Source organism: Corvus hawaiiensis, chromosome 3 (assembly GCF_020740725.1).
Source record: "Corvus hawaiiensis isolate bCorHaw1 chromosome 3, bCorHaw1.pri.cur, whole genome shotgun sequence".
Classification (NCBI taxonomy): domain Eukaryota; kingdom Metazoa; phylum Chordata; class Aves; order Passeriformes; family Corvidae; genus Corvus; species Corvus hawaiiensis.
This window is the reverse complement of record NC_063215.1, coordinates 56,040,048-56,066,953: the sequence shown is the minus strand read 5'-3', so window position 1 is coordinate 56,066,953 and position 26,906 is coordinate 56,040,048. Positions and strand designations below refer to the sequence as shown.

The following is a 26,906-nucleotide window of genomic DNA, read 5'->3' as shown; positions in this document are numbered from 1 at the left end:
GAAATGACAGACATAGCCTAAGAAACCATTCTGCATGCAAGGACACTCTCTCCTTCAACTTCAGCAAGGTCTCAGACAGTTCTTGCAGTCTCAGAGGTTAAAATCTGATTCCTGGCTCTGGAACTCAGCCTGAGCTGAGGGCTCTGCTATAGTGGGGCAGTCGTGGCAGCCAGTGCTGAGGACTGTGCCCAGACTGCACCTCACCACCATGGCTGAGCACCTAAAACCACTCTTTCTGCCCCTCCTTCTGTGCATGTTTCTAGCATGAACTGATATGCAAACATGCATCATATTAACTGCCTCTGTTGTTAATGCAACAGTAGAAATGCTGCCACTTGGCAATAATGTATATTATCAACTGCTGAGTCACTTAAAATTAACACACTTCAACAAAGTTTTTAAGAATTTTAAGTATGTACCATGCTCTCATACAAATTTAAAATACCCATGTATGAATCCAAGTGGTGTATTTTTCTACTTAGAGCTCTGGTATTTGAAGCCCGCTACTTTGCCAAGCAATTTGAGTGCAATCAATCTCAAGCTGTTTGTAGGATATAAAAAACCCCAGCTGTGTGGCTGTGTGGCACAGAGTTTTTATGCTCACTTTCTTTTCCAGCAAACATCATCACTAACCAGTATGCTTTTCACTCATGATAAACCGGAAGACTTAGTTCTTTCATAAAAAGAGAAAGCTACTTAGTGTAATTGGAGTGGAAACATCATCCTACAATAATTTTTGGCTAGTAGTGGTAAAGAACTCACTTTGTGCAAGTGCTCAGTTGTTTATTTTGTACATCATATCAAGAGTGTGGGCTTCAACCTTGGTGCTCTGTGTAAGGTGGTGGTCTGACCCTAAACTATTGTCAAGAAAGGTCAGTTCCTCACTAAAATCTAATCTCAGACAGCAGCATATAGGAAAGAAAAGTTTCTGTCCTGCACAAAAGGTCTTGAAACTTCATAATTGGGAGTGGAGAAGACAAAAATGTCAGCCTTAAAATGATCTAATGGGAAAAGTACTCCATGATTTACATTCTCAAGTTATGCAAGCACATCGATATGAAGATGAACAATGCTGAAAATAAATTTTTCAACAGGTGATTCAGTAGCTCTTATAATTCTCCTATCCAATAGCGGCTTTAATTATCTGTTGCAAATAGTTCATTTGCAGTAGACAGAAAATTACTGCTGATTAATTATTCTCTTGGTATCTTAGATTTAATCCCTCAAGACAAAATTTCTGTGAGTTTTCTTAGTGCAAGACCTACTCTATCATTAGAGTTGATTTCACAACTAGAATAGTAGATGGAAGCATATGCCAGAACTCAGCATCCAATTTTTCTTCATAAATACATATTTATAATAATTGCATATAAGAAATGGTATATTTGGCAAATTTTGCTATGTTTTTAATAAACATCTCACTATCTTAATAAATTAGTGGTTTAGTAAGTGAAAGCACAACTCACTTCTGTGCCTCACTAATGAGTACAAGAGCTGCTTGAAATGCAATGCTTAAACTTGCATTAAAATGTCAAGGGCTATGCATGTCAAATTGTATCTCAACTAATTCATTACCCCTAAGAATACAGGCAAATGTCAGTTTAACAAACTGTTTAGCAAATACTATTGTATCATTGACAACTATACCCTACAGCTTAAGCTAAATAGGGCTTCATCTCTTCAGTTTTGATTAACTTGCTTTTGCCATTTTTCTCTTTCCAATTTCACTTCCCTATTCAAGCCACTGCTTTTTTATGGCTCCTGTAATTCTCATGCTTGTCATTTTTGGACAAGAAACAATTTGTCAAAGACATCATCTTGCATACTTGTAAACAGACTGCTCATTGTCAGAGCAATAGTTATTAGTAAATCACAGAATAATAAGAAATTTGATTACCTTGAAATGTATTTGTATAATTTCAAGTTTTTATTTTCTTTTTGTAACTGTCTTACATAAGTGGAAACATTGCACCAGGCTGTAGCTTCAGCAACAATTATGCACACCACAGTCTATGAGGGACTCAGACAAGATGCAAGGCCTGGAATACTGTACTTTAACACAACCATGATGGTTTGTGCTCTACTGGCTCTTCTGAGTGTACTTAGAAGTGAGACTCCATCTCTTAAAACAGTGAAAAGGTATTTTATGCTGATGCCAATGGCAACTCTATTGCAAAGCAGTTATGAAAATTATGTTAGTCTGAGTTCTGATCAAGAAGAGGTGAAATACCTAGGCATTACTGAGTTAAATATAATCACCTCTCTGCTTAAAGGATGAAATGCAGTAGTCTGTTAAACACATTCTTCAAAATTACTCAAAAAGCACAACATTAAAATCCAAATTATGCTATTGGAGTGAGATGACATTACCTGAAAAGTATATTTTTTCTTTACTACTTTTCAAAGTAGTACCCCTCTTTTTGGACAATGATCATAAATGAGACAAGTAATTTCAAATAAATGACAAAAAAGGAAAGTTATGCGTTCTTGGACATTATAATAAAAAGCATTCTGATCCTCAGATTTAACTAAAAGGCTTCTAAGTATGCCAAACCAAACAATAGTAAAAAAATCTCACCCAAACACCCATCCCCGCTTTCCTACCAAGACTTTATGATTTCCCTTATTCATTGTATGATTATCCTAAAAATTCATGGCACTTCCCACTATATTTTTCTTCCTGAATGAGACGCACTGTGGAGTCCACCATGGAATTACAGACAAATTACTGCCAGTACAGAATTGTGACCAGTAGAAAGAAAATCCACAGGAACGTTTAACAGCTGTAAGCAGTTGCAAACGGCTGCCAAAAACAACTGCTGATGTAAAAGAGAGAGAATGTGAGGATTTAAGCTGTTCAAACAGTAAACAAGTACATCTGCTCCTGAATGTTATCATTAAATAAACTGTGGTAATATGCTTTACATTGATACAACATTCTTGTTTTGAACCACAACTCTGAAGAATTTTGGACTGGAGCAATTTTAACAAAATTTTTTGGGGTTTTTTTGTGATGGAAATCCATGTGTGGAAAAGTCCATTACAATTACCATATAGTGTTGGAGTCTAAGTTCTAGCAAAACCTGTGTCATGTCATTGGGAACATAAACGGATAAATGCTTTTGAAAACCAGATGGGATCCCTGTGAATGGTAAGCATTCATTTTCTTTAAAACCATTTATAATGATTTATAAAGAAAGAAAAAATAGGACATTCAGTTGTAGAATATGACAAACTTTGATACCTCTCCAACTATGAACCTAACCTGTTCAGACTTCGGAGATATTTTACAGCAGCTACTAGAAGAAAAGTCAGGGGAGGGAAAAAATCCATTTCTAAGTAGCACAGAATGAACAGGCCAGGCCAGGAATGTCATCATAAATCTTCTGTAAAACACAGATTAAAGAATTATGTGCATGAAATGTGCTTTTTGTTCTTTGCTCCCATCATGATTAATTGTTGCAAAGTTACAAAAATAGTAGTGCTTACTTTAATTACAAAAACTACACTTCGTGGGTTTTGTCAAACTCTTGACTTAATTTTTCAGATTTCATTTATAATACATGATATAAAATGACTTACATAGTCAAGTAGTGTGCTGATTTTGGCTGGACAGAGTTAATTTCCTTCACAGTATCTTGTGTGGGGCTTTGCTTTGGATCTGTGATGAAAACAGTGTTGATAACAGCGAGATATTCCAGCTACTGCTGAGCAGCGCTTGCACAGCATCAAGGCCTTTTTAGCTTCTCACCCTGCCTCCCTCGGTGAAGAGCATGGGGGTGCTTGAGGGGTCAGGAAGGAACACAGCTGGGACAGCTGACCCCAACTGACCACAGGGATATTCCCCACCATATGACAACGTGATCAGCCATAAAAACTGGGGAACAAATCTGCCAAGGCCTTTTAACTGTTCTTTTGGATCTATTCTTCCTTCAGAAGATCCCCAACTTCCAAAACAAAGAAAAGCTCTACTGTAGTTACTTCTTTACACCCCTCCGTAGGAAGCTCAAGCCACAGAATTCATCTGCTATGGATTTGCTGTCCTTGGCACTCCTATTATATCTCACTTGTCTATTAGCTTTATAATTCTGATCTGCTTGAAAACGCTTCTCTTAGGACTTTTTAGGCCTCCAGCACAGTCATTTTTTTGGAAGGAAAGGGCAGCAGTTTGGTTCTTGTTTCTTCTTTCGCCTTACCGCAATTTTACGTTAATTTGCAAAATTCCTATTTTCCTTGCTTCTATATGATGTCTTTCACTTTTTAATGTCTTTTAATAGTCAGGCATTATATGCTGCTACCTTTTTGGATACTCTAAGATCTATTCTTTTTTTGTAAATGGCATGTATAAACTCCTACATATTTAAAAAAAAAGCCATATAAAAATATACTTCCACCCTCAGAGATTGCTTTATCTTTTTTACTAACTTCCAAAATTTACTTAACATTAAATAATGAGAATATTATTGCTGTTTTATAGAACAGTCTTTAAATAACAGTATTTTGAGCCATCCTGCCTTGAACTCTTCTCACAACATTTTGAGTTGCATCCCATATTCTTAGTTGTACCATTAAACTGCTTCTTGAAAGAACATTTAAGGGGATTTAAAAATCAGCCTTTGTGACTTTAGTTTACTTTGTGACAATAGTTTACTTTTTTGCTATAGTAGTTTTTTTGCCTTCATTTTTTGCTTCACAGCCTCCTTACTTAGTCTCACCACCCTGATTAAGTAGTACTGCAGCCCTAACTTTTCCTACTCTACTTCAGGCATTATATACCAATTTTCTCTGAGAGAGACTTGTTTGCTGAGACAATATGTACTCTTACCCAGCTTGTCTCTTGTCTTGTGCTTTCTTCATTCAAATGTTCTTGACTCCAGACTTCAATCAAATAATTTGATTTTTGAACAAGTTGAATTTTGAGCAATTTGTCCATTGGTCCACAGTGTTTAATTGACTAACTTTCCTTCTATTGAATTTCTGTGACATTTACCATTTAAACTGAAAATTCCAGGTAAACTATGCTGTTTGGTTTTTATTTTCTTGTATATACAATTCCTTTGCACTGACATGAAAGCATACCTACATTTGGCCTCAGGCTGATATATTCATACCTCTCTGCTTCAATGAGATTTTAGTGATTAAAGTTACTCCTTCACATAGTCCACCCGGATTTTAACAAATTCTTCCTTTAAAAAAAATAAGCATTTTTTGACAATTAAGCTATTCTTTCTCCCAGCAATTTTCCATGGTAACAATGAACTAAAAAAAAAAAAAAAAAAAAGAAAAGAAAGGGGAAAAAACCCCCCAAAAACAATAGATCTTCAGTTCCTCTAATCAAACAGAAGACAAAAAACCCACACAAAATACCCACTACTCTTTTTTTGCCGTCAGAATGAAATCTATTACTGTCCAGAAATCTACTGCCAAACCCAACAGCGAAATTTGCGTCATTTCAAGTAAATACCAACACTTAAGTGTACCATTTTCCTTTGGAATACTTGAAGAGTATGTTGAGTTATGACCTACATTTACAGGCATGAATCCTCCTTTCACAATTTGGAAAATCTGTCATACATCTATATAAAGACGTGTAACACATCTCTTTTCAGTAAGCATTGTGGTCAATAAATGATGGATGCTAATGAAAAATGTGAATAATCAATTTGACTTCAAACTGAAGGACTGCTCTGTATAGTATGCTTTTTGCATATTGCAACTTCATTACTTTTTAAGTATTATGATTCATATGATTACTAAGTTTTTCTTTTTTTTCCAAGAAATGGTAGAAATTACAACATGAGTTTCTTCTCAGAGAGAGAAGACGTGCCAAGATAGAAAAGTGGGCTGTCTAACTGCACAAAAGAAACTTTCATTCCAACTTGGCCCACACGGATGTACCAGTAGATATCCTGTCTCTTGTTTTCACAATAATGGGAGACTGCAATACTACTAACACACAGTTTTCCACAGTTGTTTCATCTTTGCAGCATAATTTAGAAGTACATTACATATTTTATATCCTTTTTTTTTTCTGTAGTATTAAATATCAGAAACTCGAGTTCAGTATGAACTCTCAACTTGAAAATATTACTTAAGTTTCCCTTTTCTTAGGCAAAAAATAGCACTGAATATTGCTATAATGTAATTATGAAAATATCGACTTGCAAAATTAGTTGTAGAAGTTCTGAATAAATTATTGCAAAGATAATTTTCACCATGCATAATAAAATAATTTAAAACTGTCTTAATTTAAATTCTATGTTTTCAATACTTTCCTTTGATACTGAGCACATATGTTGAATGTTTACTTTGTCTTTTCCTTTCACATATCTTTCAATGTCTATTAGAAAAACAGGAAATGTTAACTTTATATTAGTGAGGCAATATACCATTGTGTAAACAGAGTATGTAAAATGTATCTATTTATTTGGCAGTCATTTGTTAAAGGTCTTTTTTTTTCTCAGATTAGATTCTCAAGTTTAGTTGTACTAAGCCAAATAACCAAATTTAAAAAAAAAAGAAAGAAAAGACAAAACCCCAAAAGCAGCAAAACGAACTAGACCCGAATCTTTGTCCAAACCTCTAATCTGTTTTATTTCTTTTTGTATACTCTTTCTTTCAAAGTTATTCTAAGTGGAAATTTTGGAGCAGCTGAAAGCTTCAGTGCCAAAATTCTTGAAGAAAATCAATACTCCATCCCTTCTTGGTAGACACAAGTAACACTTAGGTTGCTACATCCTTTCAAAGCAGTTGAAAAAGAAGACTCACAAGCAGAAGTTACCACAATCATTTCACTGAGACCAAAAAGGGTATCCAAAATCATGCCTTGAGCGTGAGTCTTCCTGAAGCTGCTGCAGCCAGAAGGTGGGGGTGGGAGGGAAAGCAAAGAAAATATAAAGCAAAATCAACACAAAGAACAAAGTAACACAAAGAACAAAGTATGAGAAATCCAAGAGTGTTAAGCAGGGACTATTCAACCTCTGAAGTGGTGCAACACTAAATAAAATGAGATTAACAGTCTTCACGGAAGACCTGATCTGAAGGTTATCGTTGACTTCACTGGTAAGATCTTTAATAATAAGCACCATTTATCTACGATCTGTCTCTACTACTAATCACTACAGAAAATTAACTGTGCATTATAAGATGGAAAAGCAGGATGAGAAAGATCCTAAACTGATGGGACACTTGGATTTCAGTCCAGAGAAAACCTAACTCATTACTTCTTAGAAAATGAAGATGTGCCACCTGGCTAGACAGCCTGACTCAAAGTACGCTAAAAACATGGGAAGCAGAACATCTTGGAAGCAAGGATTGCATCTGGTAAGATCTCTACTTGCTGAAGTTTTCTTTGCATCCTAGGCAAAAGACTGTCACGTCCTCCATTCACAGTTTTGTGACATTTGTTTTCATTGTCTTTACATTGAAAAAAAAAGTCAAATGACCAAAGAAAATGTTTTCATTTTGCATCACATGGAACAATTCATGTCAATCAAAATAAAAATTTCCGTTTCACTGTTTGGAAAAAAAATCTGAGTTACTTAAAATTATTGTTATTCTCCCTCTTCAGACGTCAAGCTGAAAAAAGCTCTTCACACACCCCTATTTTGTAACTTCTGAGTCAGACTGCATTCATTAGTCTCCGCCTAATGTGTCTTTGTCTAAACTGTGAGGTTGGAAGTAGAATCCACTTAAATTTCTGAACTGTTTCATCCATTAATAATAGATTGTTACCTATTTTTTTTTGTATTATGCATTTTTTTTTTGCAATGAAAATATAGCAACAAAATACTGATACAAGACAACATATGCCATAATCACAAACACTCTACTACAGTATACAGAAATGCAAGTCAAATATATGAAAATTTAGCATACTCATGAGAAATGCCTAGGGTGATTGCAGCTGAGGCCATGGACAAAAGTATTACTGGCATTACTTTTTACTGTTGATACCTTTTTTATGTCTTACGCATTTGGAAAGAAACTTATCACTGTTACTAAAGGGGAAATAAGAGTTCAGACTTCAGAAAATTATTTTGCAATAAAGACAAGATACTGAATACATGTTAGGAGCTGAGAGGATCACTCTAAAAATAGAAATCATAAAGGCAGCATCAATACTGTAATCCACAAACTCTCACACAATTTTTTTTTAGAAACTGTGAAGCATCTCCACCATTAATAAATAAGAAAAAAAAGTCAACATAAAATTTTCAGTCTGCAACTTAATACATTTCAATTTTGAATACTTACAAAATTCAAACTCTCTGTCCTCTTAGCACTGCAATTCTCAAGGTCTAAATCTAGCTATGAGAAGAATAGACTTCAGAGTCCATTTCTAAGTCTCTTTTTTTTCCCCTCCTTCTCCGTAAACCACCGAGACTGCACCAAACAGGACAAGCACTATGGTATGAAGAGGAGAAAACTAGCATGCAAACACTGGGAAATAATACAGTTCAGTGTTCATGGCATCACTGGTCTGAGGAAAGCTCAGCAAAGTTCTGGGACACTGGGGGATGTTCCAAGAGACCTGAGGCATGCATTTTAAAAGGGACATAATACAAGCATTCAAGTGCTATGGCAACAAGTGAACAAAATAAAAAAACGTTACTGTCAAGGCACTTGTTTCTGTTTATTTTTCTTCTTTACATGGTTAGTACACACTTTGAACTTCCACTTGACTGAAGAAAACAAAGACTAATGAACATGATCATACAAGGCTAGTCTTTACTACCACAGAAAGAGTGTTTTATTTTTTTTTGACCTCACACTTACATTGCTACCATAACAAGAAAGGAACAAGATTAAGCATTTAGCGGAGCAGAACTGAAGCATCACCTTCATTGCAATATAATTCTCACCACTATAATAGCAGTGATAGAAAGACTCACTGTGGAATAGGATGGAGACAGGTTACTTAATTCCACCATAACTCCCCTCCCTGTCAGTCCTCTGCTTCAGCCTTAGTCACAGAGAAGGCAGGAAGAATTTTCTTTTTAAACAACAGCAGGACTGAGAGAACCTCAACTCCATTGTTCGCACAGACAGCTCTTGCCATAGTCTTTCAGTCTCCAATTTTCACTTTTGAACATGGAAATACCATGCAGTTTGCAATGGAACATAGCAGATATGCAACTATATTACCTCCTTAATAATAAACCAATAGTCATTACCAATATCGTTATAGCAACCATCGGTCACACCGATTGCTTCACAAATGCTCCTTGCTGAAAAGAATCAAGCAACACCAAGGACTGAGTTTGATATGAGGCATCTAGACAAACATTTTGGAAATTTGGTCTGCTTGGTATCCTGCAATTAGGTGTCATTCTCATTTCTACGATCAGATTACTTTCCTTCAAATATAGGGCTACTGTTCAATTTTTTTATATTTAAATGTCAAGGTAGAGCATTCTCAGCAACTGAAAATAATATATGAAAGGCATCTCACACAGAATGATCAGAGATTATTTCTCTTACTCAGTACAAGGAAATATTAGGAATACAAGGAATCCTGACATTTCACCTTTTCACTGTCACTGTATAAACCAAACTCTAACCAGCTGCAGAAATATCCTTTGAGACAGCATCTTCTGACAACAGATTCTGCCCACAGAGAAGGATTTCTTTTTCTTGAAAGTTTACATACCTTCCACATCACTAGCAATAACTATTTTTTATTACTTTTTTTAAACCAACTTTGACAGAACACCTCTATATGATGAAAGACCAGGGAGTCAACTGGGTATTCCAAGTAAGCTTTTAAAAGGTGGGAATTAAATTCACCACCTTCATTCCCATTTTTAAACTTTCAGAAAGCCTCATTTTAGAGAAACTCAATGTTTCCCAGAATATCGGGGGGAGGTTCTTTTTGCCTTCTTAGTAAAAGGAAGTGCTTTCCTATCAGATTAATTAAGCTTTTCTTCCACTGTCTTCATTGCATGTGACTTTCAACATCTGCTTGCACAAAGAATCACTTGATACTGAAGAAAAAACAAAACAATTTCTTTTTAACCTAAATATTTATTTTCTCCTAGCCTATACAAAACACTCTAAATCCACGAATGTTTGAAGAAAGCTTTTTCCAAGTGTAACCTCCAATTTTACTTCCTACAAAACTATGTGTCCCTTTTCTATGAAAAGATACACATTTTCTTAACATGTTATAGAGATCATCTGTTGCACCTGAAGTTTTCAGACGGTCCAGCTTTGAAACAACTGCAAGCAAGAGGAAAAATTCCCATGTATCAAAATACAAATACTGCATGTGCTAATTCAAACAAGCATTTGCTAAGAAAAATCTTTCAGCATCTCACAGAAGATAAAATTACAACATTGAAAGCTAATGTTCAGAGCCTTACATTCACCTAGTCATCAAGGTAAAGAGGCTGTGAAACAAATTGCAGTCTAGCAGAAAAAAAAATATTTCAATAAAAAAGGTACAAACTGGATGTAAACATTAGAGGCTCAGGGAAATGAAGCAAAAATCACTATGGTAACCCCCTAACTTTTAGTTCTCAAACTAATGATCATCTGAGGAAACAAAGAAACAAAGAAATGCCATTTGTATACAGTGTTTAAGTAAAGAAGAAAATGAAATTAGCTTTCTTACTCACCTGAAAATACCAGACTCATCCCACCACCTATTAATCCTTACATAAACAGGTCTTATCAGTGTAAAAAAAAATCTAACATTACTATTAAAGCAAGAAACATCAGTTCAGTAAAAGGTAATGAGTAACTCATTAAGTGAACTAATCTCTTTCCCTTATTTTTCTGGCATGGGGATACTGAGACAGAGGAACATTCGTTTTTGTTTTGAAATACTGTTTTGGGAAGCTTTAGCATTTATATTTGGGGACGGAAGCATTTCTCTTATAAGGATAGGCTGAAGGAGCTGGGCCTGTTCAGCCTCAAGAAGAAATGACTGAGAGGGGTCCTCATTGATGTATGTAAGTATCTGAAGGGGAGGTGCCAAGAGAATGAAGCAGGCTCTTCTCAGAGACAACAGGCAGAAACTGATGCACAGGAGATTCTACCTAAACATGAGGAAGAATTTCTTTACTGTGCAGTGACTGTGCACTGGAACAAATTGCCTGGAGAGGTTGCGGAGTCTCCCCCACTGGACATATTCAAAACCTCTCTGGTCACAATCCTGTGCCATGCGCTCTGGGATGACCCTGCTTAAGCAAGGAGTTTGGACCAGATGATCCACTGTGGTCCCTTCCATTCTCACCCATTCCATGATTCTGTGAAACAGCTATGCTAGAAGTCTTCCTTAGCCAGTATGATATTGAGACACACTGTTTTTCTAGCTATCACTGATCTTAGTATGGAAACCAGAATGCTAGGAATCTTTCTGCATTCAAGTCTTCACTTTTAGAGAAACTTCGTTGAGAGTTTCTCACTTTTGTTCATTCAGAAGATGTCACTATGCAATTTTCCTTTAATTCATGATGATACTCAATAAAATTACGTTTTGCAAATAATTCCTGGTCTACAGATTACTTGCTCCCATTTGACTGCACAAACTTAAACTTTTGCTACTTACACAGATCTGAAGATAAATTGCAAGGGGAGAGTTGTTTATTTGTTGTTGGTTTTGTTGTTCTAGCTGTTGTTGGTTCTACTTCTGTGACTGGCCAAGATAATATTACTGGTGCAAATAGGAATAGTTAAATGACAAAAAATATTTGGCTTAGAATGAGCATTTCTGGAAATATGTCAAGCAAGACATATTTCTGGAATCAAGTCATTGACTAAAATGTTCATTGAAAGTATACATGAAGAGAACATAATCTGTTTTTTCTAAGATGACAGGTTTTAACTTCAGGGAGTACTGTGGATGTACATTTGACATTGGCACTGGCTTGCCAACCATGTTCCTTGTGCACTTCATCAGGTTTCCTGGGTGTACACAGAACGGTGTGCCTAAGCAATTCATCGGGTTTGAAGCAAAGGCATTTTATTTACATTTCATAACTCCTTCAGTCTTACAAGATGGCTGCAATATCTGATTCACAGGGCAAAACTGCTATCGTGGAACAAAGATAAATTATATGCAGATGTAGTTCCACTGGAAGACCAGGAGCCAAATACCACCAGCAACACAACTGCAAGTAAATATGATATTGGTAGAAATATTATTTTTTATGTTACATGTTGGATGAAATATGAAAATGAACTAACCTGGGTTAATTCTCTGTAAATGCTACATATTTCATAATGCAGCCTTTAGCTACTCAGACAGCTGAAACTAGTGGTTTACTTATGAAAAGAGTATTGTTAAAAATGTAAGATAATTAGTTCATGTGGAATGATACCCTTCCAACCACTATAAAAGTTAATCTTAAGGCTTTTAATTTCAAGCTGTTCTCTCTCTATTACAGCCACATCTCAGATTAATAACTACCTGTGGGAGGTAAGATTACCTTATGGTTTATCATGCCTTTCACAGACTATGCCTGTACCTAACAACTCCCCCCCTTTGCCAAGTGGAATGGAACAGATGCATTCCTCCCTTCAAAGTCATCTTTGTGTTCAAAGAAACCACATATCAGTTGCTGGTCATTTATTAGGTTAAGGATAGAGCATCAATGATGGCACATCAGGCCCAGTTAAAAATTATTAATTGCATACTTAAGATCAGAAGTTCCACTCAATTCAGTAGGCTTTAAGCCAATGTTTCAGTCATATATAGCATATATAGCAGCATGCGGAACAAATTTCTTTGCTGCTTAACTCAGTCAATAAAGAACATAGAGACTCACTGGTTTAACCAAAAGGACAGCAGACTACTGGAATCAATATCTGTCTGTGAGAGAACTGGATAACCAAATAAATGGAACAATGTAAATTAAATTAATTATTGGAATAATGACTTTTGCGTGGTATTTTCAATGCAGATATGTTCTCCCAAAGAAACTGTATAAAATTTCTTTTCAAGAGACAAATTGCTAACTCATGTTCTGTTCACCCCTCAAAAAGCACCCAGTTGAAACCAGTTAAAAATATAGCACATGGATATGCACTGTTTCTTTTAATATCACTTTATCTGCGCCTGCTAGATTTTACAAGAACAAATACCAATGTAAATGATACAAGCACTAATGATACAACTACAAACACAAAATATTTGCAATTATTTTTCCTAGAACTGAAAATTATTTCCCATCTGATAACTCTTGATAATCTGAGACTCTCTTAGATTCAAGCTTATGTCTTTTTGAAGTGTATCAAGAGGATACTTTCACTGGAAGCTGAATTTTTCAATTTTTGCAACTGGCATTGGAAATTTTCTGTGAACATAAACAAACTGTACATATTTATATCCAGGACTCAAAAATAGCTGTATTAACAATTTTGCAGGTGAACATTGCTTCGCATGTAGGGGAACAGAAGAAAGTAATCTTGAACCTCTTTGTATGGAAATAAACCATTAAAAAGCAGAACAGAAAAAAAATAACAGAAGGAAAATATTGAGGCCAAAATTTCATTTGCAGAGCAAGTGTTGGAAAAAATTTGTGAAAAAAAATATGCAGTTGCAATGTGGTACACATAGCTTTCCCTCTCATCATTTTAAGCGACTGAAAATGCTGCATTTTCAGCTACAGGTGTTACATTGACCTTGCTCTTTCAACCACAGATTCTCATTTTCAAGTCCACAACAACTTTTCCACACCCTCAGTTAGAACAAATGCTGACTGGTCCATGACTTATGTGCCTGGACTTGGGCTAAAATAGTAGAGGCCTCTGAAAGAAGAAGGAATAGGCATAAACAGGGGCAGAGAATCAGCTCTTAAGGCAATAAATTAAATTCTGACTAAAATCATTACTATTTGACATCATGGCTAATATACAGGGACTGAAAATGCATCTAAAAGAAAAGTGTTTTAATGATTTCACTGGGTCCGTGATTTTTCCAAGTGTTCTCACCTTTGTTCACAAGTGACATGGGAACATATTTCAAGCATGTAAAGTTGTCTGAAAGTACTAGAGCCTACCTAATAAACTCTTTTATCTCTTGGTTTACTTGGTAGAATATTCTTAATAGAATGAACCTTGTATGCATTTATACAGGACCATGTAAGATGAGCTTTTAAAATTTGCAAATAAATTCTCTCCCCATTTTTCAATTGTACCAAAACACTGTGTCTACTGAAAGCAGATTTGCCAATTAACCAAAGGGGGTTTTTTCTGCCAGGTTACATATGGAACACCATCTGATCTTACCTCTCCGTTTTCCAGAGGATGGATTTTGGAATAATAAGAAGTGCATATGACTTCATCATCTTTTATGTAGGATGGGGTTCCAGGCCGGGGATGAATGTTGTAGCGTGTCAGGCACTCGCTGTCTGTGATAGCATAGTACTGCCATGGCTGATAGTCCACACCATCCAGAGAACGCTCTAATATCCAGTTCCCAGGACGAGGGGAGTTAGCTGCTTTCACAATAACATATGCAATCTGGAAAATCTGAAAAATAGAAGAATTGTTAAAATACATGTAAATACACAATTACAAATTCATTCCAATTTCTTCATAGCTACCAAAATAAGAACAGTATATATGATAATGCTTGACTGGCTTTTTTCCTCTAGAAATGCAATATGGCCTCGGATTACACTGAAACTCTAAAACTACAGAAACAAATTCTCCATTAACATTTCTGAAAAAAAAATTAGTTGCATTAGACCAATAGAGACTTTGAAAATAGAATTACAAAGCACTTGCACATAGCTTAGTAGGTAATTGCTAAGCTGCCATTTCAGCCAAATGTTTGCAAAGTTTGTTTTCAAGTATTTTCAATTTGTAGGAGTGGGATTTTTTCTTTATGTGTATTTATAGACATACGCTTTCCACAATGTTTAAGACTTGCCAAACTCTTACAGCTCCATCTCTGTTAAAGAAAAACATGGTTTTAAGCTATTGAAAGGTAATCACATCACGCTGAAATCATTCTATAAAACATTCTTGTTTCAATCACACAACTCAGCACTGTGACCATGAATAAGCTTTATAGGACAGAGACACATCAAATATCACTACAAACAGAATGCAAGCATATAATCAATGCTCATTATAGTCCATTTTACCTGCCCATTCAATTGATTTATCAAGGTTTACTTCTGTGTACACGCTTGCTAGAATGCAAACCACAAATACATTTGCCATTGCAGAATGACACACATTAGTGATGCAGGGCTGATTTGGTTTGGTTTTTAACCTACCAACAGCTATATGCTACACAGGTAGAACAGAAGCCAAGGAAATCAAAGGAGCTATTTCCATTATAAAAGCAGAACATATATCAAGTTAATATTTTTCAGACGCAGTGCTGTGAGTCTGCACATGAGGATGCCAGAGGATATCATGGCAGTGTTGATTTAATACTTAATGCTTTCTATACGGGATAGTCACTGTAAAGAAGCTGCAAGATTCAGACTTAGTCCACACAAAATTTCTTGTGAATGCTTAGACAATCAGTAAAGCTACTGAAAGAATACTCAAGAGTAAACAATGAAAGAAACAGTGAAAATATTTGGTTTTTATTGCCCACCAGTATCACTGTAAAATAGAAAATGTGTTAAGTGCTGGAGTACTGCAAGTATTCCCAAACACTTGATGATGGAGACAAAGAAAATGTTTATCTCCAATTATCATTCCTGCCTTCTGTGCAGATGCTGAAGATGTGGTAAGATTCACAATTGCTTCAGTCAGGAAAATAAATCACTATCAGCCGAAGTTCTTCAGTGGATTAGGAAGGGGGTGAGGCTGTATTTGTTTCAACCTGAAGAGCATGTCTGTAATTGTACATTCATGCAGGATTATCTCTGTATTTTTCTTCAATATTATAAAATAAACACTCCAGAGAATGAAAAACCTGTGTTTCATTCCATTGTTTCAACAGGAATCATACAATCATTTGTCCCCTTTCACAAATCCCAGTTCCTCTCTCAAACTCATTTACAGCTATATTCCACCGTGGCCACAAACACTTACAGTTTTAACTATCCTGGATCAGTGTCACATGCCACATTACTAATACTCTTTACAATAAAGAGAGACAAACAAACATTAACAAACCTCTCCAAACCTTTTCCCCCCCAGTTAAGCTCTTTGAAATGTAAGAAACACAGAAGAGAGATTTCATTCCAGAGTACTTATAAATACTTTTTAAAAAATTTTACATAAGCAATTTACCTCAAGTTCTCATATTAAGACTGTTCCTTATATGTTGAATGGGTAACAGCTGAGGTTAAACACGTTGCTAGGACTTCTATTGTGGAAGATCTGTGGTTTAGGATACATCTAACAATAAATTCACAATCATAGGTTCCTTTTTGGAAGTCCTACAATTTGAAAAACTTCATGAAAGATTCATTATTAAATACTGCTAAAAAAACATTAACTCTGCAAGCATTTTGGATGCATTGGCTCTGTGGGGCCAAGAGGTGTAATCAACAGGAAGCCTCTTTCTGTTTGCTTACTTTGAAACACTAGGCTGTGTGGGAGAGTGAAACTTTCTACAGTGACTTTTCAAACTGAAACCCTCTTCCAATAACATTTCCTGCACATTTTGCTGAGGATTTGTTTGAAGTCTTGTTTCTTGCCTTCAGACAGTGAACTGCTTGACTGCAATTTATTATATACCTTTGGCTTTCATTATTTTTAGCATGCTCTGTAAATGAAACTGCAACATAAAAGAAGAAAAAAAAAGGCAGTGGAGAGTAAACAGCATATTGCACATCACAATGGAGTGGATATAACTTCTCTTAATCTAAATCTGACAAGAAAAAAGCTTCTTAATGTAAATAAAAGAATACACATGAAGAGCTGGTTTTAACTACTATTCAGCTACGGTTTCCAACCTGATCCAGACTACTACTGTTCCAGCCTCTGAGAGTTCCCTCTACAACAGCACTGAGCTACCTGCAACCCACTAACAGAATTATTTCCTGGATAGAGAAACAGAGCTGGAACTAAGGACCCGTATTTTTAAATATTGGTAGTTAATGCTAGCTGCAGACAAAGGAAGATGCATCAAGACCATCACACATCAAAAAACATGGCCTGGTTGATATTACTCCTGATCTTTCTAAGGCTAGGCTGAAGACAGTACAGGATGCTAATCTATGCTTCTTAAAAATACCTTTCCTTTGGGAAAAAGCTGGACATGGAGAGCTTTAGCATGAATCGAGAAGACAGTTGCCCCAGCTCAGTCAGCTACACCAGGCACTACCAGCTCACCACAGTTCTACGAGGCAGACAGCAAACATGGAGCATGCCATGTTTTACTGTGCTTTCTCAGCAAGCTGGCAATGACAACAAACAGTCTAAAATTAATGGCAGCTGTATGATTATTCTCAAAACAAATCAGTGTAATGGAAGCAACGTTGGCCCAGTCAGCTGGAAAACTATCCTTCTCCAGATAAAAGAGAAACTCTTCTTTTATTGTGGAGCTGATTAGCAAATACAAAACCAGCAAGCACTTAGTGGCATGAGAAAACTAATAAAGTCTGATGTATCACTGAGTTTTGCTGCATTTGTTTCCACAATCAAAAAAAGTTACATGGTTCAGTATTCTGAAGCCAACCTTCCCAGTACATTGTAACACTGAGCTTCTACTCCCACAGGGATGGAGCATGCCTGGTTCACATTTCAGATAGCATCAATAAACCAACACATGTCAATTGATAGAGTAACTGCACGATCTTAGAGCACATCTGGATTTGTACAAGTTCAACAGAATGTAACCTAGAGACACAAGTTTGCTCATACAAATGTGAAAATGGAGCAATACCAAGCTGCCTGGTAACATGCAAAAGACCATTAAGACAGCTGCCAAAGCACAGTTGGTGCTTTTTTCTAGTTGTTCTGCTCATGTGACCATAGCAGTATAATTATGGGAGTGGGAGGGAAACAATCTAAATAGTCCTTTAAACCTTTCCCAAATTATAGGCAACATAATCCTCAAGATGGGAAACAAAATGAGTCTTGGGTCTCATTTTCACTGGTAATTGTCTCAGCAGAGAGAACTATGAAGCACATATGGTAGGAACACTTCCGTAAGTTACAGCACTCTACCTTCTTGTGAATGCCTCATAAGACAAAGAAAAGTGCATCCTACTATACAGGATAATTTGCTACACTAATATTATTCAGATAGAGCAGAAGTGAATCATTAATCTACATAGGGTTAGCTACTTAAGCAGGAAATCTCATTGTGTCCAACTCCCACTTGTGCTTCTATTTAAAAAATAAATCCTTCGTTCAGAAAGCGCTCATGTAAATCAGAATATCAGCAGAGAAAAAAAATGGTACTACACAATTCTACAGAAGTATTTTAATTTCATTTTCTCAACAGAAAAATTTATTAGCTCTGATGGAGGCTTCCATCAACGATCTGGTGTAAGCTCTGTATCTACGTATTTACTGTATTTATATTACATTGCTGATTATTACTGCAGTTCAGTGGCTAAGTAAACATGGTATTCTTTCATCAAGAAGAGCGCAGAACTTAGTCAAGGACTTGTTTCCTTACAGGCTGGCATAAATTCTGTCACACCATATGACTTTTACCATGACACAGATTTATCTAAGCAGTTATTTAAAAGTGCTGTTAGGAGTAGAAAAAGCACTGCAGACAACCCTTGTGCCAGTGTGACGCAGATGAGTCGAGGCTATCTCAGAACACCCTGAGGCTAAAGGGGGTTATTGGTTACAGGGGGGTCCTCCCTCATTAAGAGAAGCAGGGGAAAGTCTATGCAGAATTCATTATAGGATGTGTTAAGGGGATTGTATAAATGGATGAGACTTATAATGAAACATTTAGGGGAAGGAATATAGATAGAGAAAAGGAGGGATCAAGGTGGCTCAGGAAGGGACAAGTAAGATAGAGGGAAAAGGAGATGAAAGGAACCAGTTGACTACAACTAGCTGGCTGATCAGCATGTTAGTCCTGACCTCAGTTGCTGAAGTCTATCCTATTTTCTCACTAAATCCTGTTTCTAAGTATCTTCTTTAGGTGTGCTCTCTCTTTTTAGTGGTTATGTGTGAATAAGGGTTAACTTCACACTCAGTAAGGAGAAGAGATCTAAATACCAGTCCGAATGTGAAGTTCAGACATAGGAGCCTGAACTTCTAATACCACAGGTGACCAAGAATCAGAAATCACAGATATAAACAGATTCTCAATGCAAATGTGTTCCTCAATCATTAAATTCTATCTTGATACTCACATATGAAAACAACTGTTATATATGCAGGACATCATGCACCTTGAATACATTTGCACTGTTTTTCATTTTGGATTAGCCTCTCCTAAAGGTTTAAGACATGAAACAGACCAAATGCAACTACTCATGAATTGAAGCAGAGATTGTATGAGTTTTGAGAAACAGCTCCTTGTGTTCTCAGAGGCCAATTTATGAGGTCAGTAATATTTCAATGCACAGATACTGTTATGGATTAGTGTTTGTGCCTATTATGTATGAAAGAGTAGACAGTTTTGATGCAAGAATTTTTATACAATTGGCTATTTAAGAACAACTAATCTTCTCATTTTAGTCTCACATCCAACTCAGACAGAGAGAAAGTCTTATTTAGAAATGGCATGGCTTTCCAGATTCCTCAATGGTCATCTAGCATGTATTTTTTCTATCACTGTCCTGAGAGACGGTGGCCATGGTTTCAAATATTCTGCTCACAGTTAGAAATTCTGTAATTGAAAATGTTGGCATGGGTGGAAAAAAAAATGTGCTTAGCAGGATTCCACTAATATCAGCTTAGAAAGCTGAACACCTCCCCACCATGCTGCAGTTTGCCTTTAATGACAATGTTGCTCCTGTTCATCTGAGCTACTTCCAACTGAAATGCTGCTACCAGATGGGGAATTTGGGCTGAAAGAAACACACACTTGATTCCAACATAGATTTTTTTTTTTCCTAGTGTTGCAAGCAATTCTAGCAGGGCATCATCTGTCCAGAAAAATTGCAACTACAAAAAGTTGCAGCTAGAAATGTCATGTAAATTAAGATGTCCACAGCACTTCATGGGAAAAACTGAGAAAGATTTTATCATAGCAAACCTTGAAAAGCTCTAAGGTGGATGTCTCCAAACCAAACCATTTCAGTTAGAAATTCATCTTTTCTAATTAGGCAAAACTTCGCTTTTGTTCAATGCTCAGTCCCATTCAGTTAATGCAGAACATGCGTTTTAAAAAAACTATAGAAATATCTGAACTTAGAATAAGCTCAGCTTTCTCCCTTCCCTGTCTGTAACTGCTGGAGAGGTGCATGTTCTTCTAAGAACACTTTCTTCTCCATGACAAAAAATACATTATACTAATACTTCTCAATTTTTGCTCATGTTATAAGTAAAGATGTCAGTAAAAAAAAAAAAAAAAAAGGAAAGTCTACTAAAAGAGTGCACTTTATACAATGTCAAACTGTAAAGTACTCAAGTTGTCCAGCTGTTGAATATCTGAGACACATTAAGCCAAATGGAAGGAGTCAGAACCTGTAAAGTTTCTGTCAATGTCAACTTTTTTCTTCATAATTTTCTCTGTTGGTTTTCTCCATTATTAACTGTTCAGCTGTTTGTGAAGGCCTCAAAAAGAATAGCTGCTTTCTATTGACTATTTTTGCTGCTCATCATTAGCCTGGTCTATACCAGAACTGAAGACTGAAGTTAATAATGTCTTTGCACAGTACTTTCAAATAATAGCAAAAGGCAATTTATTTCCTAAAGCTAATCACTTCTTTCAATGAATAAAGACTATTTTGAGAAAAGGGAAATTGATGAAAATGCCAATATTCAAACCCTTCTTCTTAAAACCTAGACAAGAGGGGAGGACAGAAATGGTTGTTCCTCTGTTTTGGTGCTTAAAACATAAAACAAAAAATTCCTTTTTTTCTTTTTTTTTTCTAGATCCAAGAACTGATGCTCAGCCTGGGTCCAGTAGCATTGAGAGTACTCAGAGTGAAGCTGTTTCCATGCAGTGTCTTCTCACCAGCTCTCACATACTCATACCAAGTCCATACATTTTAATGTGCCTATCACAACAGAAGCACTATTTCACAACCATCATCAGCTGCAAAACTCATTTTTTCAAGTAAGCTTCTTATTAATCATAAACTATTTAAAGACAACATATTTCTTCAATATCAATAACAAAATCTGCTCAAGACTGAGAATCCTATGAAACCCTTTCTTGTCACAACACAGTTCTCCCAGCCTCCACAATTTTCTTTAGAACCAAAACTTCTAACAGTACAAAATCAGAAGACAACCTCATATTCATGTCAGAATGTATGTGTCACTGGACTCAAAGGTGAATAGCTCTCTTGCTTAAAGTCAAAACTAGAAAAGTGGTATGTATATGTATTACAGTCATCCACAGAAAATATAAGGCAACTAACCACAGAAAGAAAACGATAAATTCTCAACACTGTGCAAAATCATTGTTAGCGTGTATTATGAACTGAAGCTGAAAGGATTTGCTTACTTAGAAGTCTTTCTGACTAACCACAAAGCAGTAAATTTATGGTCTGATTTAGTGGGGAACATAAAAAATTTGGGCAAAAATAATCCTGTGGATATTTATTTTTAATACAACCCTCGACCTAGCTTACAGCACTTCGTATGGTGGGTATTACAACTCATCTTTCAGTACAATAATGGCTTCTCTGCATTTCAGAATGCATTGGAGACTACTCCCTTCACGTACTATTTAACCACTCATGAAAAACTTTCTTGTTTTTTAATGCTGTGGGAAAGGCAGCTTGAGCATCTTCACTAACATTGGTTTGTTAGAACACTTAGAAGCTTACTGCAGTAGCCTCTTCTGGAATTATGGCTGGCATAGACATGCGCTCTTGACCCTTAACTGAGGAAAAATATCATTTGATTTTCCTTAGGCTTTTGTCTGAGTGATATCAATGGGGAAAACTTTATTCTGAGACAAGAAGGGAACCCTGGGTAACATCTGTTACTTACTAGTGGGCACATATTCTCTCTTTCCCACAAATGGAAATCCAGGTGGAAAGCTACATAATCTAAAGTAAATTTGCTAATAGTATGTAAAACAAGTAGTTCTTAAAAATGTTTACTGTAATGTCAAAATATTTACTAACATTCTGTTTTTTTCATGATAACAAATAATTGTTTTCTAGGTATGTTTGCTATAAATCCTTACTGGTATATTTATATGCAATTTCTTTCTTGTTTTTCTGAGTTTTTCAAATGCTTTCATTATAAGTTAACTTCAAGTCCAATAGTTTTGCTTTAAAAAGATTTAAAAATGAAATACTAATTAATCATGTAAAATAATTAAAAAGTAAATAATAATCATTTAAAAGAATATCAGAAAGATAAATTACACTTTTTTTCATCCTATACATATCTAGTTAGTTAGTTCATTACCAGCAAATTGTAAAACTAAAGAACTTAAGAGAATCACTGAAATGCTAAGATTCAAGCCTATGAAGATAATGAAAAAAAGAAATAAAAAAATACTGAGTATTACAACTAACATACTTGTCTAAAAGCTGGCTGTGGACTTTATTAAAACAGAACATCTCATTTCTTTTTCTTTTTTTAATTGATTCAACAGTCATGTTCATGTTTTAGTTGCATCTCTTTTGGGCTGTCACTTCAACAGTTCCTCACCACTTAGGTGTAGCTGAGCCAGAAAACTGGACTTAACGACTTTTTTTTTTTTTGAGATCATTCGTTTTTTAAATTCTCAAATGTTTACATAACTTCAAAACCAAATGATTCTTGTGCAAGAAATAGTAAAAACAAATATTGATGATGACAGCGCTATGTTGCAGGGTTGGACTGTAGCTCACTTTGAGGTTTTAAAATGTTGAAATGAACACAGAGTGCCAGCTATTCCGGAGAGAGGTGGAACTATTTCCCCACTGCCTCCAGAAGTACATTCCTGCCCCCTCCCCCAGGCTGGCATTAAAACCTCACACAGGCAAGCCAAATCAGAAAATTGATCTGGCAGAAACAGAACCCCAAAAAACAAGGCAAGATATAGTTTTCAGTATCAAGGTACATCTGGTTTCCTGCCTGGCAACACAAGTGCCAGTGCCAGAACAAGAAGTACAGAAACATCTCCCTTTCACCAGTGCAGGGAGGAGCGGCAATCAGGGAATTGCAGTGTGATAGTCTCAACAGACTTTGGGTTTGTTCACTCTTTTCTCTGTAGACAAACATTTTTGAAGATGGACAAAACTGACTGTCATCTGTTGGAGAATAGTCCAAGTGTGGACTAAATTTCTGCTAAACTACTTTCTGGTTTGGGGATGAAGAGAAGCTTTAAGCCTTACCTTTATAAAAGCAGTTTAGAAAACATTTTAAGCCGATAATTATTGGTAAAAGAGAGAAGGAAAATATTAATTGAACACCTAAACAAAATATTTACACATATATACAAATTTGAAACATGAAGACCAAGTGGCATTTCATTTTACTAAACTGATTCTTACATCCCAAGACTAAACAATATCGTTAACTTCCTCCTCATTCCTTTAGCTCTTCTGATATTTGATATCAGAACTTATTCAACAGAAATCTAGCGTATTTTTTTTTCCCTGATGGAAAATGTATTTGGTATTCCAGAGAAGAGAAAATACAACATTAAAACCAAGTATCTCCTAGTGATATGCATATCCCTGTATGACTATGCAGCTAATGTGTAAAGGCTATTTAAAATGGCTTTGTTGCTCAACACATTCTGATTCCTTAACCACTGTCTGGTCAACCGTCATAAATTAAAATAAAAAAATACAATTATGTATTAAAAGAAGCAATGTTGTGCAATAGCTTATCATCCAATTTACCTCCTGTTTCATTATGGCTGTAAGATTACCTTCAGTCAATCCTTAAAGGATTAGTTGAACTAGACCTAATTGTGGGATTCAACTGTATAGACAAACATCCAAACAATGGGTTCCACCAGTTATTTGAAACCAGACAACAGGGAGATTGTTCCAGAATCCAAAAATCATGCAACAACTTTGAAATGGTCAAGACTCAAAAGCCTGGTTACTTCGTCTTTAAGAAAAAAAATTAATTAGACAGGGATGCAGACTTAGTTAATTCATGGGTCTCTGCCACCAGTTTGCTGTATGACATCATTCCTGTAGCAGGTGTTTTTGGACTGCCTTTGGAAGGGATGGTGACTGCAGTGATTTCTACAAAGAGTCAGAACACAATCTTTTAAACTCCTTCCTCCCTTCCTACAGGAGAAGGGTAGGGGACAGAATGAAAAGATAAGGTGGAAGAGCTGGATGCTATCAGAGGTTAGGGAACTTAGAACTGATGAAGTGCAAGTGTTTTAGAGAGAAATAGCTACATAGCTTAATCAGTTATTCTTGCTCTTGCAGCTTACAAGGCTCTGTGGAGTGTCCATTACTTTCTTTTTCTTCAAATGTGTACGCCTGGAAGGCATCACCTGGACACTGAACTGATCCTCCACAGTCTCAGGCAATTAAGACATAGTTATTAATTCCAGAAATTTCTGTCAGAACATTAACTCTGGGTCCACCTGAGTTACACACATCTACAGTTCACATAAAATATTCCAGCATCATTTAAAAAATATGAAGTGCATAGCAAAAAAGTCTAAATCCACATAAATATGCTCCTGGCACAAGTATCTGAGCAGTATCAAGGATATAGCCAATGTCCTTGCTCCCTAGAGCAGCTGGGAATTTGTTAATAAAAGTGTCCTGATGTGTGCAGAAATCAGAAACAGATGGGCTGACCACTTCACCTCAAACTGCCAACTGGTCTTCCTGTGAATTTGCCAATTTTCTTTAAAGATACTCTACCAATCTTCCACATCACTGTGAAATTAGACCAACTGAGGATTTGGGAATAGCACAAGTACAGGGAATCTGTTCTCCCTGGAAGTCTAAGCACTTCTGTTTTGCCAACTCCGTGCTCTGAAATTCTTGAAGAGAAGGCCTATTTTTAGTCCTGCTAAACGTTGCACTCACTGGACCTGAATTACCTCTGTTGCACTCGAACTGCCCAACACTCTTAAGGCAGAGGAGACAGACCCTCTCTAACCAGCAGGACTAAGAGCTGCAGAACAGCAGACAGCTCTTCTCTTGGTACCTCACACATCTGTGAACCACCGCCCTTCCAAACTCCTACCAAGGCAGCTGAACCTGTCACTCTATACTCCATTTAAATTTGTGCGAGAAACTCCCAAATAAATCTATATTTTTGACCTCCTATGCACTTTCTGCATGAAAAGCACTGTAAAAAATAATCTCACATTTACAGGTATGAAAGGAGTTCCAAAATTTTTTGGTGATATAGATGAGGATTGTTATAATGGCTAAAAAGTGGGGAAAAGTGAAGGGTTAAGAGGAAATTATCGAAGATGCTCACAACCAAATAGCTCCAGTTTTCAACTCATATTTTATTAATAGATGGGGTACAAATTTCAAGTGTACTTCAGTGAATTAGAAACCTAGCCTCCATGATAGATAAAAGCTCTTTATAAGTATTAAGGCAAACCTCAAGTGTTGAGAGAAAACAAGAAAAAATACTACATTTTTCCCAACAGGACTGATAATATTTTGGTTTGTTCTAACAAACTTAAGTATAAACATAATTACAAATATTAAGTATATTTTCCTTCTTCTAGTTTATTAGCCATTGCTAAATAGTATACATCATTTTTATGATGTATGGCAGGCTTCCCTGCACAACAAAGTAAAGAAAAACAGTCTCTGTCCCAAAAGGCCAAGCATTATATAAATGAGTAAATTGTAATCATTTTCCTGATTTTTTCATGAAATTAGGACTGCTAAAAGCATTCCATGTACTATCATAATTACCAGTAATAACATAAAAACTAATGCATTCCTGCAATTTTCAGTCCATTACCTGTGGATTTCCCATTTGTTATTTCTATCTCACAAAAGGAAGTTATGCATTTTGATACTTAAAGCAAGAATTCATCAACACAAACATAGCAATTACTGAATCTCCTAAAATGCAAAGGTAAAGAATGGAATTTCTTTCAAGTGAGGTCGCAGAGATATCTGGTGACCTTCATCATTCATAGTGACTACTACACAAAACAACAGCTGAAAGAGAAATTTCATATTCTGCCGGTTACTTTAATAGTCTATAATGCTCTGACTACAAAATTCCTGGATAAGCAAACAAAAACTCCTAATACTTCTCAAGACCCAAACAACTCTTCCTGCTTACTGAGCAGTCTAAAAGCCATGCAAATCGCAGCAGACCTTTTACTACGTTTTGGGGAACAATACTTGTTCTGTTCACGTACGGTGGAGAGTAAAATTGCATGCATTCCTAACTACATGGGTTACTCAGATCATAAAGGGTGTGCCAGATAGCATTAGTGACACAGGGTCTTAGCCCACCTCTCTGACATCCACAGAAACCTCAACACTGCTTCTATTCCAGCCAATAAGAAGTGAATGGGCTTAAGAGAAGGTATCAGCTTTAGAGCTGCAGAAGGACTGCCAAGTTTCCTTTGAACAATTAGTAACAGAACATGGGAAAGAAACAGGGTCAGACTTGATCCTTGTCTCATTTAAAAAAAAGAGTAACAAAAACCCCTCAAACCCACACCACACACAGTGCAGCATTCTCAGACTGCTGTCAGCTGGCACATGCAGAGGCCTTTTAAACACATTAGAACAACCCATACTTTTTCTCCAGTATCCTCACTGATCCTTTAGTTGCTAGCTTTTAGCACATAAGAAAACTTAAAACTTCCAGAACTTCACAAATCTGTTCATTTCTTATGATAATCTAGATAATGAAATAGCAGGGGAAAAAACAGAAGTTGTACAGCCCTAGTTTAGAAGACCTGACCTAAACAACCACACAACTAAAATCAC

At 36.2% G+C, this 26,906-nt stretch overlaps 1 protein-coding gene across 4 annotated transcripts in view; it reads right to left on the bottom strand.

Moving 5' to 3' along the window:
- LAMA2 (laminin subunit alpha 2) overlaps positions 1 to 26,906 on the bottom strand; it is a 345,325-nt gene that overhangs the window by 231,679 nt on the left and 86,740 nt on the right. For all 4 annotated transcript variants that reach the window (XM_048296906.1, XM_048296908.1, XM_048296907.1 and 1 more), the window contains exon 4: positions 14,236 to 14,478. In XM_048296906.1, the coding sequence (XP_048152863.1) occupies positions 14,236 to 14,478 (243 nt within the window). The remainder of the gene's footprint in view (positions 1 to 14,235; positions 14,479 to 26,906) is intronic.